We start from the raw sequence: 14,865 nt of genomic DNA, 5'->3' as shown, positions 1-14,865 counted from the left end.
CCACTTACACATTAATTTCATGAGCAGGCTGTTCCGTTGATCGGATCAACCGGAACCCTTGTCGTCGTAACCGACGGAGTGCTTCCATCCAAGTAGACACTGGGTTTTTCCTCCCAAAATGCATGGTGGTACATTTGTCCACAGCCAGCTTGAGTTGCCAGGCCATGATCCACTGCTGCATTGTATCCAGGTTTGATTGCAATAAAGATAAAAAAGAGAAGAATCTATAGTGATGTAGAAGTGAGATCAACAGTTAACTATTTACCTTATATCTTCTTGCCTGTCCATTCGATTAGGGTTATAGTATTCCAAAGAAGTATCAAACATGTCTAGAAAAGAAAGGAAAAGGATAATAAGGGTGTAAGTGCATGTAAAACTATTTGATTTTCAAAGCAAAAACATCCTCATTATCATCATCATCATCATCATCGTTTAATGTCCACTTTCCATGCTAGCATGGGTTGGATGATTTGACTGAGGACTGGCGAACCAGATGGCTGCACCAGACTCCAATATGATCTGGCAGAGTTTCTACAGCTGGATGCCCTTCCTAACGCCAACCACTCCGAGAGTGTAGTGGGTACTTTTACGTGCCATCAGCACAAGGGCCAGACAGGCGGTACAGGCAATGGTCACACTCAAGTGGTGCTTTTTATGTGCCACCTACACAGGAGTCAGTCCAGCGGCACCAGCAACGACCTCGAATGTTTTTTCACATGCCACCAGCACAAGTGCTAGTAAGGCGACGCAGGTAACAATCACGCTCGAATGGTGTTTTTAACGTGCCATCAGCACAGAGGACAGCTTGTTGCTCTGGCAACGATCTCACTCGTATGGTACTCTTAGCACTCCCACTAGCATGGATGCCAGTCATCGAATTTGACTTTGATAGTAATTCCTGTGAACATTACTGTCTTTGTGTCCTGGGATTCATGGGGCTGGATACACGGTTGCCATGGTGTATAAGTGACCAGCATCACAACATTTCTTCTGAATGGGAAGCCAGTCTGATACTGAGTTAATCATTTACAGTTGAGTGGACAAGAGTAACGTGGCATGAATTGTTTTGCTCAAGCATACAACACTCCACCCAGTCCAGGAATCGAAACCACAATCTTGTAATTGTGAGTGGTATACTCTAACCACTGAACCACTTGCATTTGTGAGAAGCTAGGAAAATATATTGAATATATTTTCAGATAATATTATAGGCATGGCTGTGTAGTAAGGAGTTTGCTTCTCAATCATATGGTTCTAGGTTCAGTCCCATTGCACGGCATCTTGGGCAAAGCCTTGTGAGTGGATTTGGTAGATGGAAACTGAAAGAAGACTGTCGTATATGTATGTGTATGTGTGTGTGATAAGTATGCGTTTGTCCCATCTTCATCACTTAGGGGTTTGGTAAAAGAAACTGATTGTGGAGGCACATGGCCTAGTGGTTAGAGCAGCAGACTCACGGTTGAGGGATTGTGAGTTCGAATCTCAGACTGGGCGATGTGGGTGTTTATGAGTGAAACACCTAAGCTCCACACAAAAAAGTGTGGCTATCCACGTGAACTGATGAAAAAAAAAAGGCAGCAAGCTGGCAGAAACGTTAGCACGTGGGGCGAAATGCTTAACGGTATTTCGTCTGCCATCACATTCTGAGTTCAAATTCCGCCAAGGTCGACTTTGCCTTTCATCCTTTCGGGGTCGATAAATTAAGTACCAGTGGCGCACTGGAGTCGATGTAATCAACTTAATCCATTTGTCTCTCCTTGTTTGTCCCCTCTGTGTTTAGCCCCTTGTGGGTAGTAAAGAAATAGGTATTTCGTCTGTATTTATGTCCTGAGTTCAAATTCCGCCGAGGTCGACTTTTCCTTTCATTCTTTCAGGGTTGATAAATTAAGTACCAGTTGTGTACTGGAGTCGATCTAATCTACTGACCCCACCTTCCCAAAAATTTTGGGCCTTGTGCTTAGAGTAGAAAAAGACAAAAAAAAAGACTGATTGAATAAGTACCAAGCTTTTAAAAAAAAAAACCATGGGGGTCGATTCTCAACTTAAGTTCTTCAAGGCAGTGCCCCAGCATGGCCGCAGTCTAATGACTGAAACAAGTAAAAGATATAAACAGAAAAGTGTGAAAAGAAATAACGTAAAAGTAAAACAGAGCTAACTTACCCTCATCATTCCGCTGTGTTTTTTCAAGTTCAATTTTCTCTAAATAAGAATTCTGCAGTTCAACCACATCGGTGCTATTTTTACAGGCTGCATAGAGATCCAGTAATTCTTCATTCAAGGTGAAGAAATTTAGCCCCCATTTGAACTTCCGTAGCAATATTTTACCTAGTTCTGAGAAACCTACAAAAGAAAAAGCCCATATAATCTCTGACATGAATTGTTATTGATAGGAATATAATTATTCAGACAAGTACAATTTACCTTATCTTTATAGATATAAGACATTTGCATCTACCTTACATTTCAATTGTCAATAGATGTCTTATTGCTGAATGTATCAATAGTACAAGTCTAGATTTGAACAAAGAACCTTTATTTCTAAATTAATGGTAATACCGTAAATCCTCGAGTATAGTCCACCCTTGAATATAATACGCAGAGGATTTTTAGGGGGCTGTACCTCTGAAAAACCTAAACCTTGTGTATAATACGCACCCCTTCTCTAACTTGAGTCAAGGAGGTCTATACAACGTCCTTGGTTTGTAAAACTGTATATTTTGACCTTTAAATTTTGGGGGAAAAATGCAGATTATACTCAAAGATTTATGGTAATATTCTTACCTGCAATATAAAGTGTAGCAGCGAAAGCTTCCACACAAGACAATTTGCAGGGACGGCCATAGTTGATAGGGTTGGCAGCAACAAGGTAAGGTAAAAGTCGTGGCTGGTTTCCTTTCATTGAGGAGAATGGTGTCTGTTGTAATTTAGCCCAAGAGCAATCTACTACAGCAATTCCATGCTTTGATATAATATCTCTGTTGAACAAATTAAAAATACAATAAATGCTTATTTTCATTTATTTTATATTGCATTTTATAAATAAAAGTGATGGCCGATGCCAGCGCCTCTTTGACTGGTTTCCATGTTGGTGGCACGTAAAAAGCACCAACCAATTGTGGTCGTTGCCAGCCTCCCCTGGCACATAAAAAGCACCATCCATATGTGGTCAATGCCAGCACCACCTTGACTGGCTTCTGTGTCGGTGGCACTTAAAAAGCACCAACTGATCGTGGCTGTTGCCAGCCACCCCTGGCACCTGTGCCGGTGGCACGTAAAAAGCACCCACTACACTCATGGCATCCAGTTGTAGAAACACTGCCAGATCAGGATGGAGCCTGGTGCAGCCTCCTGGCTTCTCAGACCCTGGTCGACCATCCAACCCATGCTAGCATGGAAAAACGGATGTTAAACAATGATGATGATGATGATGATGTTGGCGACAGATTTATAATAGCCCAACCTCTGGTTCATTGCATTCGTAACAAGAATAACAAGGGTCTGTAATTCAGTGGGAACAAATAGAACACAATGTATCTCTGTTATAAAGCACAAGTTTACCAATTTCTTGTGGATGTTTATATCTTTCATTGATATACGTTGGCAAAAAACACGCATCTCCCTCTCCCTTTTTGCACTCTTGCAAACTTGCACACAATTTCTCCCCAGCAAATCTCCCCCCCCCCCACAATTCATCTTCCTAACATCACCTTCCTCTACAACATATCTTCCAAACACCCCCTCCCATCACACCTGTTCACTTACTACATCCCCCTCCCCTCTATATATCTCACTCTCACGCACTTACCTGCTCACTCACTTTATCCAAACCTTTCTATCATTTCACTTATATACACTTCTCTGTAACTTGGGGGTATGCCCCTGACACATCTTTACCATCTTCTTTCTCTCCCCTCTTCTGTTTTCTTTTCCAACCGAGGTAGCCCTGTATCTCTTTCTACTGCAAGATACTTGGGTTCTGTCCCTCTATCATACTTGAGCCTGTCATCATCTAGAACGAAACCACCTCTCCCAACACTACTGTGTTGAGGGGTCCTTGCCTTGCAAGTCACTTGGTTGACCTCACTGGTGCTAGTGCCATGTATAAAGCACCTTGTACATTCTGTAAAGCAGTTGGCAATAGGAAGGACATCCAATCACAGAACCCATGCCAAAGTAGACAGTAGAGCTTGGCATAGTCTTCTAACTTGCTGGTTCCTGTCAAACCATCCAGCCTATGCCAGCATGGAAAGCGGACAGTAAATGACGATGACAATGAAGTAAATGATGATGATCACACACACACATACATATGTGCTCTCCTAGGCAAGTTAGGAGAACATGTCTGAAAAGTATGAGCAAGACATGGTCTTCTGATCTGACTTTGAAAAGAGTAACACTGAATAAGAACTGACTCAAATCATGATGGTCTATCCAACCCATGCCTACATAGAACTCATTTGGATTTGAGGGACCGTGAGTTCAAACCTAAGCTTCACACAGCTCTGGCAGAAAGTAATGGTGAACTTCCACTGACTCTTTCCCCACAACTTTCTATCACTCTTTCCTCCTGCATCTAGCAGCTCACCTGTGACGGACCGGTGTCCCATTCAAGTGGGGAACCTATATACCAATGAAAGTGGGAAATCAGCCATTAGGAGCCAGGCATGGCTTGAGAAGGAACAAACAACAACAACATTGTATACTCTTTTTACTTGTTTCAGTCATTTGACTGTGGCCATGCTGGAGCACAGCCTTTAGTCAAGGAAATCGACCCCAGGACTTATTCTTTGTAAGCCTAGTACTTATTCTATCGGTCTCTTTTAAGTTATGGGGACGTAAACACACCAATATTGGTTGTCAAGCAATGTTTTTTTGGGGGGGGACAAACACAGATACACACATATATATACATATATACGATGGGCTTCTTTCAGTTTCTGTTTACCAAATCCACTCACAGGGCTTTGGTCAGCTCGAGGCTATTATAGAAGACACTTGCCCAAGGTGCCACGCAGTGGAACCATGTGGTTTGTAAGCAAGCTACTTAACACACAGCCACTCTTGCGCCTGTATAATTACCAAATATTTCAACATGCAATACTGAATTCAAGTCCTTTTAAAAACTTACACAAGTTAAAAGAAAGCGGTTATTATCCTCAGACCAGAGTTCCCATTAAGCTTTGTCACCTGTACCATTGAACATATATCTATTGTTAAGCTACATGCAATGACCAGTAAGCAAGAGTGTAGCCCTTAGTAAAGGACTAGTGAAAAAATACCTAGGGACATGCTTTGCACGAAAATCAAATGGTAAGGTAAGTGTTGACATACCTAATACAGTCTGTCAAGAAATATATCTAATTAAAGTTACATAGATAGTAATAAGGAAAAACAGTCATTAGCTTAATTATGAATTTTGATCAAGAAATAGCAAGGGAGACAACTTCAGAATTTATTCAAAAGTAACACGTGGGCAATGTTGTGGTGAATGTGGTCTTGATAGAGCAGTGACAATTCTGGACATGTCCCAGTGGAATGCTATCTTTAGCAGTACTTCCAAAGATGACTACTCTCTTTACTCTTTTACCTGTTTCAGTCATTTGATTGTGGCCTTGCTAGAACACCGCCTTTAGTTGAGCAAATCGACTACAGGACTTATCCTTTGTAAGCCTAGTACTTATTCTATCGGTCTCTTTTACCGAACTGCTAAGTTATGGGGACATAACACACCAGCATCGGTTGTCAAACGATGTTGGGGGGACAAACACAGACACACAAACGTATACACACACACACATACATATATATGACAGGCTTCTTTCAGTTTCCGTCAACCAAATCCACTCACAAGGCTTTGGTCAACCCGAGGCTATAGTAGAAGACACTTGCCCAAGGTGCCACGCAGTGGGACTGAACCTGGAACTATGTGGTTGGTAAGCAAGCTACTTACCACACAGCCACTCCTACACCTAAGTATGTTTTTTTTTTTGTGAACAAACACAGGTATACAACACCCAATGGATACATTATGAGGAATTCCATGACAATAATGAATAACCAGTAGGTGAGAGGGATATTGTGAAACCAATAAGTTTGTAATTTTTCTCAGTAAAATACTTACATGTTTAGAATATGTTAATTTTTAAGAATCATGCAAAGCTTACCTGTCATCAGGAGAAACGCATTTTTTCCCTTCTGGAGTCAAAATGATACCAGAAAATCTTTGGTGTAAATTAAGAGTTTTAACCAAATTTAATCGCACTAACTTCCTGCCTGAACATTTTTTTGGATCACACTGCTCCATGTCCCACATGGCCAAAGGAAATGGTATTTTGTTTTCAGTAGAATTTGATGAACATTGAGAAGTATTTTCTTCTGAAATGAAAATAGAAACAAGTTTAAGCCTCAGGTCAGCTTTAACACAGCAAATCTATGACCAAAAATGCTCAGTTGTAATTACCTTGTCATTTACCTCTCTGGCTTAGTGTATATAAGGCAACATTACTCTATGGTGGTGTGTTACTTGTTTTAGACAATCAGCCTGAGGAGACGTATTGAGTCAAGTACATCAACATCAAAATAAAAATCAAATGGAAATTGTAGTTGTGATACCTGTGCTGTTGGCATGTAAAAAGCACCATCCGAATGTGGCCGATGCCAGCGCTGCCACGACTGGCTTCCATGCCAGTGGCACATAAAAAGCACCAACCAGTCATGGCTGTTGCCAGCCTCCTCTGGCCTCTGTGCCAGTGGCACATAAAAAACACCCACTACACTCATAGAGTGGTCGGCATTAGGAAGGGCATCCAGCTGTAGAAACACTGCCAGATCAGCCTGGTGCAGCCTCCTGGCTTCCCAGACCCCAGTCGAACCATCGAAACCATGCTAGCATGGAAAATAGACGTTAATATGCATGCAATTACAAAGATATCTCCGCTCTAAGCACCAACACAGAAATATCAAACTGTTCTCTCTCTCTCTCTTCCACCATTTCCTTCATTCTTTGTATTTCTAGCTTGTTAGAGAGAAACAGACCAACTTATATGGAGTAATAACTTTACATTAAGGAGTTGAATGAACAATTTCCTCTAATTCAGACTGCCTCACAGAAAAGATGTCTTGGAGGATGGTGAGGGAGATGAGCTGGACACAGCTACTCTGACTCATGGGACTCACAATCAAATGAATAATTCAATTATTTGGGTGGTAGACTGGATCTACTGCTTGGTTTAACACCATTACTTGGTCTTTTGGAGCCTTTAAGCAGAGTCCACTCTGGTGCAAACACCCAAGCCAGGTCTCCACTTTAAGGACACCTTCCTCCCTCTCTTCCAAAAGTTTCAGAGGCTCTGAAAAGTGTCATGAGCATTGCATTTTCCCCTGCCTAAAAGATAGAAAAAAAATACTTCCTTTCTCTTGATTAGAGCCATTGTACTCAACTGCCTTTAATCAATGAAATCTAATTCCTGTTTGAGTTACTCTCAACAGAAGAGTGAAACTCAAGTGTATTGGAATCCAAAGAAACATTTATCAAATGTAAAGTGCAGCTGTTGTTTACAATGGTGAACTATGTCACACTGTGGTACCAGAGTACAAAATACAGAGAATCGCTTTCTTAAGCCGTTCGAATATACCTCAAGCATATTTGAATTGGTATCAAGTTTGTATTTACACACATCATTGCTCAGCACTATCATCCTGTATGGTCAGACGGATGGATGAATCGGTCGATAAATAGATAGATCACAAAATCCACAATATTTTTTGCCCGGAGCTAGTTCACGTGTATAATTACTCACCCTTGATTTTAAGGTTTAGAAATCCAAAGAGTGGTGAGTGTGTATTAAATACGAATAAATACGGTAATATACAAACCTACCCCAAAGTCGCTACTGTACTTACTTCAAACTGGTACTCCCCTAAATAGTTATATCCATGTGCAAGTATGCATGAGGAATGCAACGTCAACATTGGCATAACAATGGTATCACAGACTGAGATAATTGTGAATATTAGAAACGGAGGCATTCTTTCGATATAACTCGACAAAATCAAAACACTTCACTTCGGGTATTTCCGTGGAAGCAAATGACAGTTCGATTCTGTTTTCTGCTTGGAAATTTGCGGATTTTACATACACACATGAAACGGGTAAGAACAAAAATATGCAAGGCTTTTTTTCTTCAAAACGGGTGAAGTACGTATTCTTTACTCTCACCAGAAGTTTATCACCAAATAAAAATTATTAGGGATCTTGTTCCCGAATTGCTAGTAATATTCGACTGAAAATGTTCAACTGCGCAAAATAAATTCTAAAAGACATGAGTAAAATAATTCTTGGCTCGTCCTACACCGACGAGAAATTTTCTTTTTTAGCGTGGATCCACAGACCTACAATTCGTTGGGTATGCATTTCTATATCATTCGGATCAACGAAGTTCCGCGAGTGGGTATAAATTAAACAAAATTGTTTTCTTAATTTATTTTACGACGGTAAAAGAGGAGACCGTCAAAACAAACATTACCTACCACTGTCAAAAGTTGCTCCGAGTTCGTTAACTTTGACACCGTCATTTTTGTTTTGCCGGAGTTTTTTACGATTATGTGCCGATCGCGGTGTTTCGACTGGACTTTTAGCCTTCTTTCGAGATTTCTGGGTATTTTGTTTACCCATAATAAATTGCTGCTGTCGAAGATAACTTAAGAGACTACGATATAAACGTGTATACAAAATGTAAGTAAATAACTAAATGCTCCCTTATTAAAAACGGAGGGGAGATAACTCTGATATAATTTGGCTGAATTGAGACGGTCACAGTGTTATTGACTCAAGTGTTTAGTGCAATATATCTCCTATTAAGTTATAATACATATTATTAAAGATTCTGTGATTTATTTATTTTCTGATCTTTTCGGTTTGAACAGCAGTTTTTTCTAGCGGTGTCATATGAAATTGTCACCCATAATTATGACCCTAGTATCGATCTATTGCATTTCAATCTATTTTAGGGTTAGGGTTAGGGGTGGGGGAAGGATATCTTTTTTTTTCTTCAGAAATGTAAATAAACCCGATCTGTTTCTTAAACGAGGGACATACGGCACAGAATGTTTTCACCTAAATAGATGTCATTGATTGGTTGAAATTGCAGAAATTGAAGAAAAGCAACAACAAATATTTTACAAACTATAGAATTTTCTCAATAAAGCCAAGAGAAAAAGATGTTTTATAAACACATTCTACCAGTATACGAAGTTTAAAAGTGTTTAGTTACGTGGAAATTATTTTTAAAAACTGCCGGTCAAACCGAAAAGATCCAACAGATTGGGTTTATTTACATTTCTAAAGAAAAAAAGATACCCTAACCCTAACTCTAAAATAGATTGAAATGCAATAGATCGATACTAGGGTCATAATTATGGGTGACAATTTCATATGACACCGCTAGAAAAAAACTGCCGGTCAAACCGAAAAGATCCGAGTTATTTCCAATTACTGTCACTGTAAGATGGCTGGAAATATTTAAGTATCTAACCATAGTCGTTTATTCCACACTAATGCAAAATGTGCTGGCACGCTTGGGATGTCGGCTTGATGAAACGCCTCGATGTTAGGTATGTTGTTCCGTCAGCAAATGTGCGAGATACTATGGTGACACCTCATGTTGAAATGGTTGAGATGTGTTACATGTCTTTTATAGACAGTCCAGGGCTCAGGCATGTCAGAGGACTGTGAGAATTACTTTCTAGGAGTTGGTGGGCTGTGTTATATAATCATCACAACAAACATGAACAATCAACGTCGCCCATTGTCTCCCTTGATAAAAGGACTTTCACTTTGTTTCCCGCCAAAACAATTAACTTGTACAACAACGGCAGTCGAATAAAGTATCTTGTATCGTTAACACGTTGTTTCAGTCTCTCTCATTTTCTTAATCTTTCATACTAAGTACTCACTACTTCCTTTAATACTCAATACTATATATATATAACAACAACATGGTGTCAGAATACTAAAAGAACCCAAAATACAGAAACCAAAGGAAAAAAGAAGTTGAAATCATACTTCAAAGACGAAATGGAAAATTTACCGCATCCAAAAGACCTAGACTTTAATCAGGAAAATCTAGCCGCAGCATGGAAAAAGTGGAAAAAAGAATTCAATCTCTTTTTGATAGCAACAGAAAGTGACATGAAGCCAGACAAAGTAAAAACTTCAATGTTTTTAACTTGCATCGGTTCTAAAGGCCGAGATATCCATTCCACACTGGATTTCGATTCACCCGACGAAGAAATGAACCTTCAGACAGTAATCGAAAAATTCGATGCATATTGTGAACCCAGGAAAAACATAACTTTCCTAAGACACAAATTCTTCACATGTGGACAAGCGGAACATCAAAAATTCGATGAGTATGTAGTAGAGTTGCGCCAAAAGGCACAACAGTGCGAATTCGGCAACCTCACAGACAGTCTCACCAAAGATATTCTGATATGTGGAATCAGAGACATGAGATTAAGAGAAAGATTATTGAGAGAACCAAATTTAGACCTACAAAAAACAATTCAAGCAGGTCAGAGTGCAGAGCAAACACGACTCCAATCAAGGATGCTAAATGCCACATCCGAAACAAGAGATAACGAAATCTCGAGGGTATATAGTCAACACGACAGAAAAGGCGCCAAAACTCAAACAACCCGCCATATGCAATCCAGACATCAAAACGAACAAGGCGGAAGTGACAGAAAGCCCGCGAAGTTTCAAGCGCCAAGTCAACACTACGTCACTAACTGTCACTATTGTGGTTATAATCACAAAAGAAATAAATGCCCAGCATTTCACAAGACATGTGAAAAATGCAAGAAACAAGGACACTATGCAAAAATGTGCAAATCAAGAAAATTTGTACATAAAGTAGAGATACATACCGACGATGAATCAGATGACGATACACATGTACTCGAAATGATCACTGCAAATAATTCCCGCGTGCACAAAATCGAAAAGTTCAAGACTCCAAAAGACATTTGGACGGTCGAACTAAAAGTGAACAACTCGAATGTAACATTCAAAATAGATACAGGAGCAGACGTAACCGTACTGCCATTCAAAGAATATAGAAATATAATTCCAAAATCACAACTGCAAAAAACCTCAACTCGATTATCAGCTTACAATAACACAGCTATAAAAGTGCTAGGAAAATGCACAGCAGTCATTAAATACAAAGAATTATCAAAGCAAATAAAATTCATTGTTGCAAAAACAAACTCGCACGCAGTTATAGATGCAAAGACAGCTAAAGATCTTAACCTGATTCAGAGAATTTCAAAAATAAATTCGTCGAACACAAACGGCATATTAGAAAAATATGAAGACTGTTTCGGAGAAATCGGCACTTTGTCAATAACACATCATATCACAGTGGATCCACAAATAACTCCTGTAATTCATCCACCAAGATCGGTTCCTTTTTCTATAAAAGAAAAACTCAACAAAGAATTAAAAAGAATGACAGAATTAGATATCATAAAACCTGTTAGTGAACCTACAGACTGGGTAAATTCCCTAGTCATCGTTGAAAAAGCCAACGGAAAACTCCGACTCTGTTTAGACCCCAAGAATCTAAACAAAGCCATAAAAAGGCAACATTTAAAACTCCCTACAGCGGAGGACATTTTTGCACAAATGCATAACCCTAAATATTTTTCAAAACTCGATGCATCTAATGGATACTGGCAAATTCCAGTTGACGAAGAAAGCTCCCATCTTTTAACGTTCAACACACCTTTTGGAAGGTATCGCTTCACACGACTACCCTTTGGAATTCACAGCGCCAGTGAAGTTTTCCAAAAAGAAATTTCAAAAATAATAGAGGGCATAGAAGGAGCAAGAAATTCACAGGATGACATCATAATCTGGTCCAACACTTTAGAAGAACACACAAATAGACTACGACAAGTTTTCGATCGAATCCGAAAGCACGGATTAAAGTTAAATAAATCAAAGTGTATCTTCTATGAATCACAAATCAAGTACCTTGGGCATATATTAACCAGCGAAGGGATAAAACAAGATCCAACCAAAGTACAAGCAATCATTCACATGCCACTGCCAACAAGTAAAAAAGAATTACAAAGATTCCTAGGTATGACAAATTACCTATGTAAATTTTTATCTAACTACTCCGAAGTCACAGCACCATTGCGCCAGCTTCTACAGAGTGACACGTTATGGTCATTCGACAAACCACAAATCGAAGCAATAAAAAAGCTAAAAGAAATGATTACCAGAAAACCAGTGCTACAATTTTATGATCCAGATCTACCAATAAAAATAACTACAGATGCTAGTAAGCATGGGCTCGGAGCGATACTTGAGCAGAAACACAACGAAAGATGGCTACCTGTTTCGTTTGCATCTCGTGCAACAACTCAAGCGGAACAAAACTACTGTCCGATAGAGAGCGAAGCTCTCAGTATAGTTTTCGCATGCAAGAAATTTCATCAGTTTATATACGGAACTCATTTCAGAATCGAAAATGACCATAAACCGTTGAAGCAAATATTCAAAAAATCGATCACTAAATGCCCCCCCAAAATCCAAAGATTTCTACTAACATTACAAAGATATGATTTTGACCTAAACCACATACCTGGTAAAGAATCAATTGTTGCAGATACCCTATCACGTGCATACCTTGAGCAAAATACTCCAGAAGTATCAGACGAAGATATGAAATCGCACATTCATGCAGTAATAAAAAATTACCCCATAACCGACACTAAATTAAAAGAGTATAAAGAAGCCACTGCAGACGACCCGTCTCTACAGACACTCGTCACATATACAAGAACAGAATGGCCCCCAAAAGACAAAATACCAATAAACATCAAACCATTCGTATCCGTTCGTGATGAAATATCAATCGTCAATGGTCTTGTTCTAAAAGGTTCAAGAATAATTGTACCTAAGTCATTACGTAGAGAAGCTCTACAGGAAATACATACCGGACACATGGGTATCGAAAAATGCATAGAGAGAGCGAAGGAATGTATATACTGGCCCGGCATTAACGCTCAAATCAAAGACATGATTAACACATGCTCATACTGCATTGACTACAAAAATCAACAAGCAGCCGAACCACTAATAAATCATGAAATACCTACTACACCATGGTCCAAAGTGGGTACAGACGTATTTCACCTGTCTGGAAATTCGTATGTCACAATTATTGACTATACAACAAGATTTTTTGATCTACACGAAATAAATGATTGCCAGTCAAAAACCGTAATCAAAAAATTAAAAGAAACTTTTGCTAAATTCGGAATTCCGCAAACAGTTGTAAGTGACAACGGTCCAGAATTCAATTCGGCTGAATTCAAAAAATTTGCAAAAAATTGGCATTTTCATCACACGAAGACAAGCCCGCATTATCATCAAGCGAATGGCATGGTTGAGAGAAATATACAGACAATAAAAAAGACGCTAAAAAAGGCATTCAAAAGTGACGAAGAACCTCAGTTAGCGCTCTTAGCATTACGCACGACTAAATTACAAAATGGTGCACCATCCCCTGCAAATCAAATAATGAATAGAACATTGCGAACAAATCTCCCAAACATACTACACGACAAAATTGGTATCAGGCCTCACGAAAAGAAGAAATCAAACATTACAACAGAACTCCCAGAGTTAAAACCACACGACACGGTTAGAATTAAGTTTAACAACAATTGGTTTAGAAGGGGCAAAATAATTAAAAAACTAGAGCAACCTCGTTCATACTTAGTAATAACAGAGGAAGGAAATACAGTCAAACGAAATAGACAACATATTCTTAAAACAAACGAACACGTTCGCATAACAGAAGAATTAGATTATGAAAATATATTTCCAAAGTCAACAAACACGCATGAAAAAACAAAAACAGCACAACTACAGAATTCAACACTACAAAATAATAAAACCACAAAAAGTGGACGACGAATAATTATTCCCTGTAGATACAGATGATATAAATAATAAAAAAAAAAAGGAAGATGTTATATAATCATCACAACAAACATGAACAATCAACGTCGCCCATTGTCTCCCTTGATAAAAGGACTTTCACTTTGTTTCCCGCCAAAACAATTAACTTGTACAACAACGGCAGTCGAATAAAGTATCTTGTATCGTTAACACGTTGTTTCAGTCTCTCTCATTTTCTTAATCTTTCATACTAAGTACTCACTACTTCCTTTAATACTCAATACTATATATATATAACAACAACAGGCTGAGGAGGTCTTGCCCGCTTTCTCCTGACTGTCACAGAAGCCATATTGATTACCCTGGAGACAGTTGTACAGGATACGAGGACCTATTCTTCACAACAACAGAAGGGAAGATTTCTCTATGGTGGTCGCATGTCCAGCTGTTCTCTTTTCTTTTGATCTTGTGGTGAAGACAATGTTGACACTTTTGAGGTCCCGGAGAATTTTTCCTTTGTTCCTAACGAACTGAAAGATGTCTGACAGCAGTGCAAGGATTAATGTCCGAGTTGCTTTGTACAGTTCCGAAGAAATGATGTCTAAAGAAATGACCCTTACTTCTGAACATCTGCGAGATTTCTTTCATAACTTCAGCAAGTGTCAGTGTGAAGTTAAGCTCGTAATTCACAATTTCCTTTGCTAGGTAGGCAATAGCATCCTTTCTGGTTGAAGTTGGCCGTTTGAACACATCATGAAAGTGTTTTGGCCATCTCTTCAATCATTTCTCTGTAAGCAATATTTGGCCGTTAACGAGGAGGAGGACTATGAATCGTAGACGGATTTCGGAATATCGTAGATTCCGTTCGGGTCCCAGTTTTCTGCACA

General features: G+C 39.2%; 1 protein-coding gene across 5 annotated transcripts in view; it reads right to left on the bottom strand.

Annotated features, from left to right (window-relative positions):
* LOC115214798 (18S rRNA aminocarboxypropyltransferase) overlaps positions 1-14,865 on the bottom strand; it is a 40,632-nt gene that overhangs the window by 2,379 nt on the left and 23,388 nt on the right. For 2 of the 5 annotated variants that reach the window (XM_036508035.1, XM_036508031.1), the window contains exons 1-5: positions 8,530-8,764; positions 6,165-6,375; positions 2,782-2,975; positions 2,161-2,340; positions 266-329 (exon numbers count right to left, since the gene is read on the bottom strand). In XM_036508035.1, the coding sequence (XP_036363928.1) occupies positions 266-329; positions 2,161-2,340; positions 2,782-2,975; positions 6,165-6,375; positions 8,530-8,674 (794 nt within the window). In that variant the 5' untranslated portion in view covers positions 8,675-8,764. Of the gene's footprint in view, positions 1-265; positions 330-2,160; positions 2,341-2,781; positions 2,976-6,164; positions 6,376-7,875; positions 8,000-8,529; positions 8,766-14,865 lie in introns of those variants that run through there. The other 3 variants (XM_036508038.1, XM_036508045.1, XM_036508043.1) reach the window with 3 other exon arrangements.

This window comes from Octopus sinensis, linkage group LG1 (assembly GCF_006345805.1).
Source record: "Octopus sinensis linkage group LG1, ASM634580v1, whole genome shotgun sequence".
Classification (NCBI taxonomy): domain Eukaryota; kingdom Metazoa; phylum Mollusca; class Cephalopoda; order Octopoda; family Octopodidae; genus Octopus; species Octopus sinensis.
The sequence above is the reverse complement of the archived record's forward strand: the minus strand, read 5'-3'. Positions and strand labels throughout refer to the sequence as shown.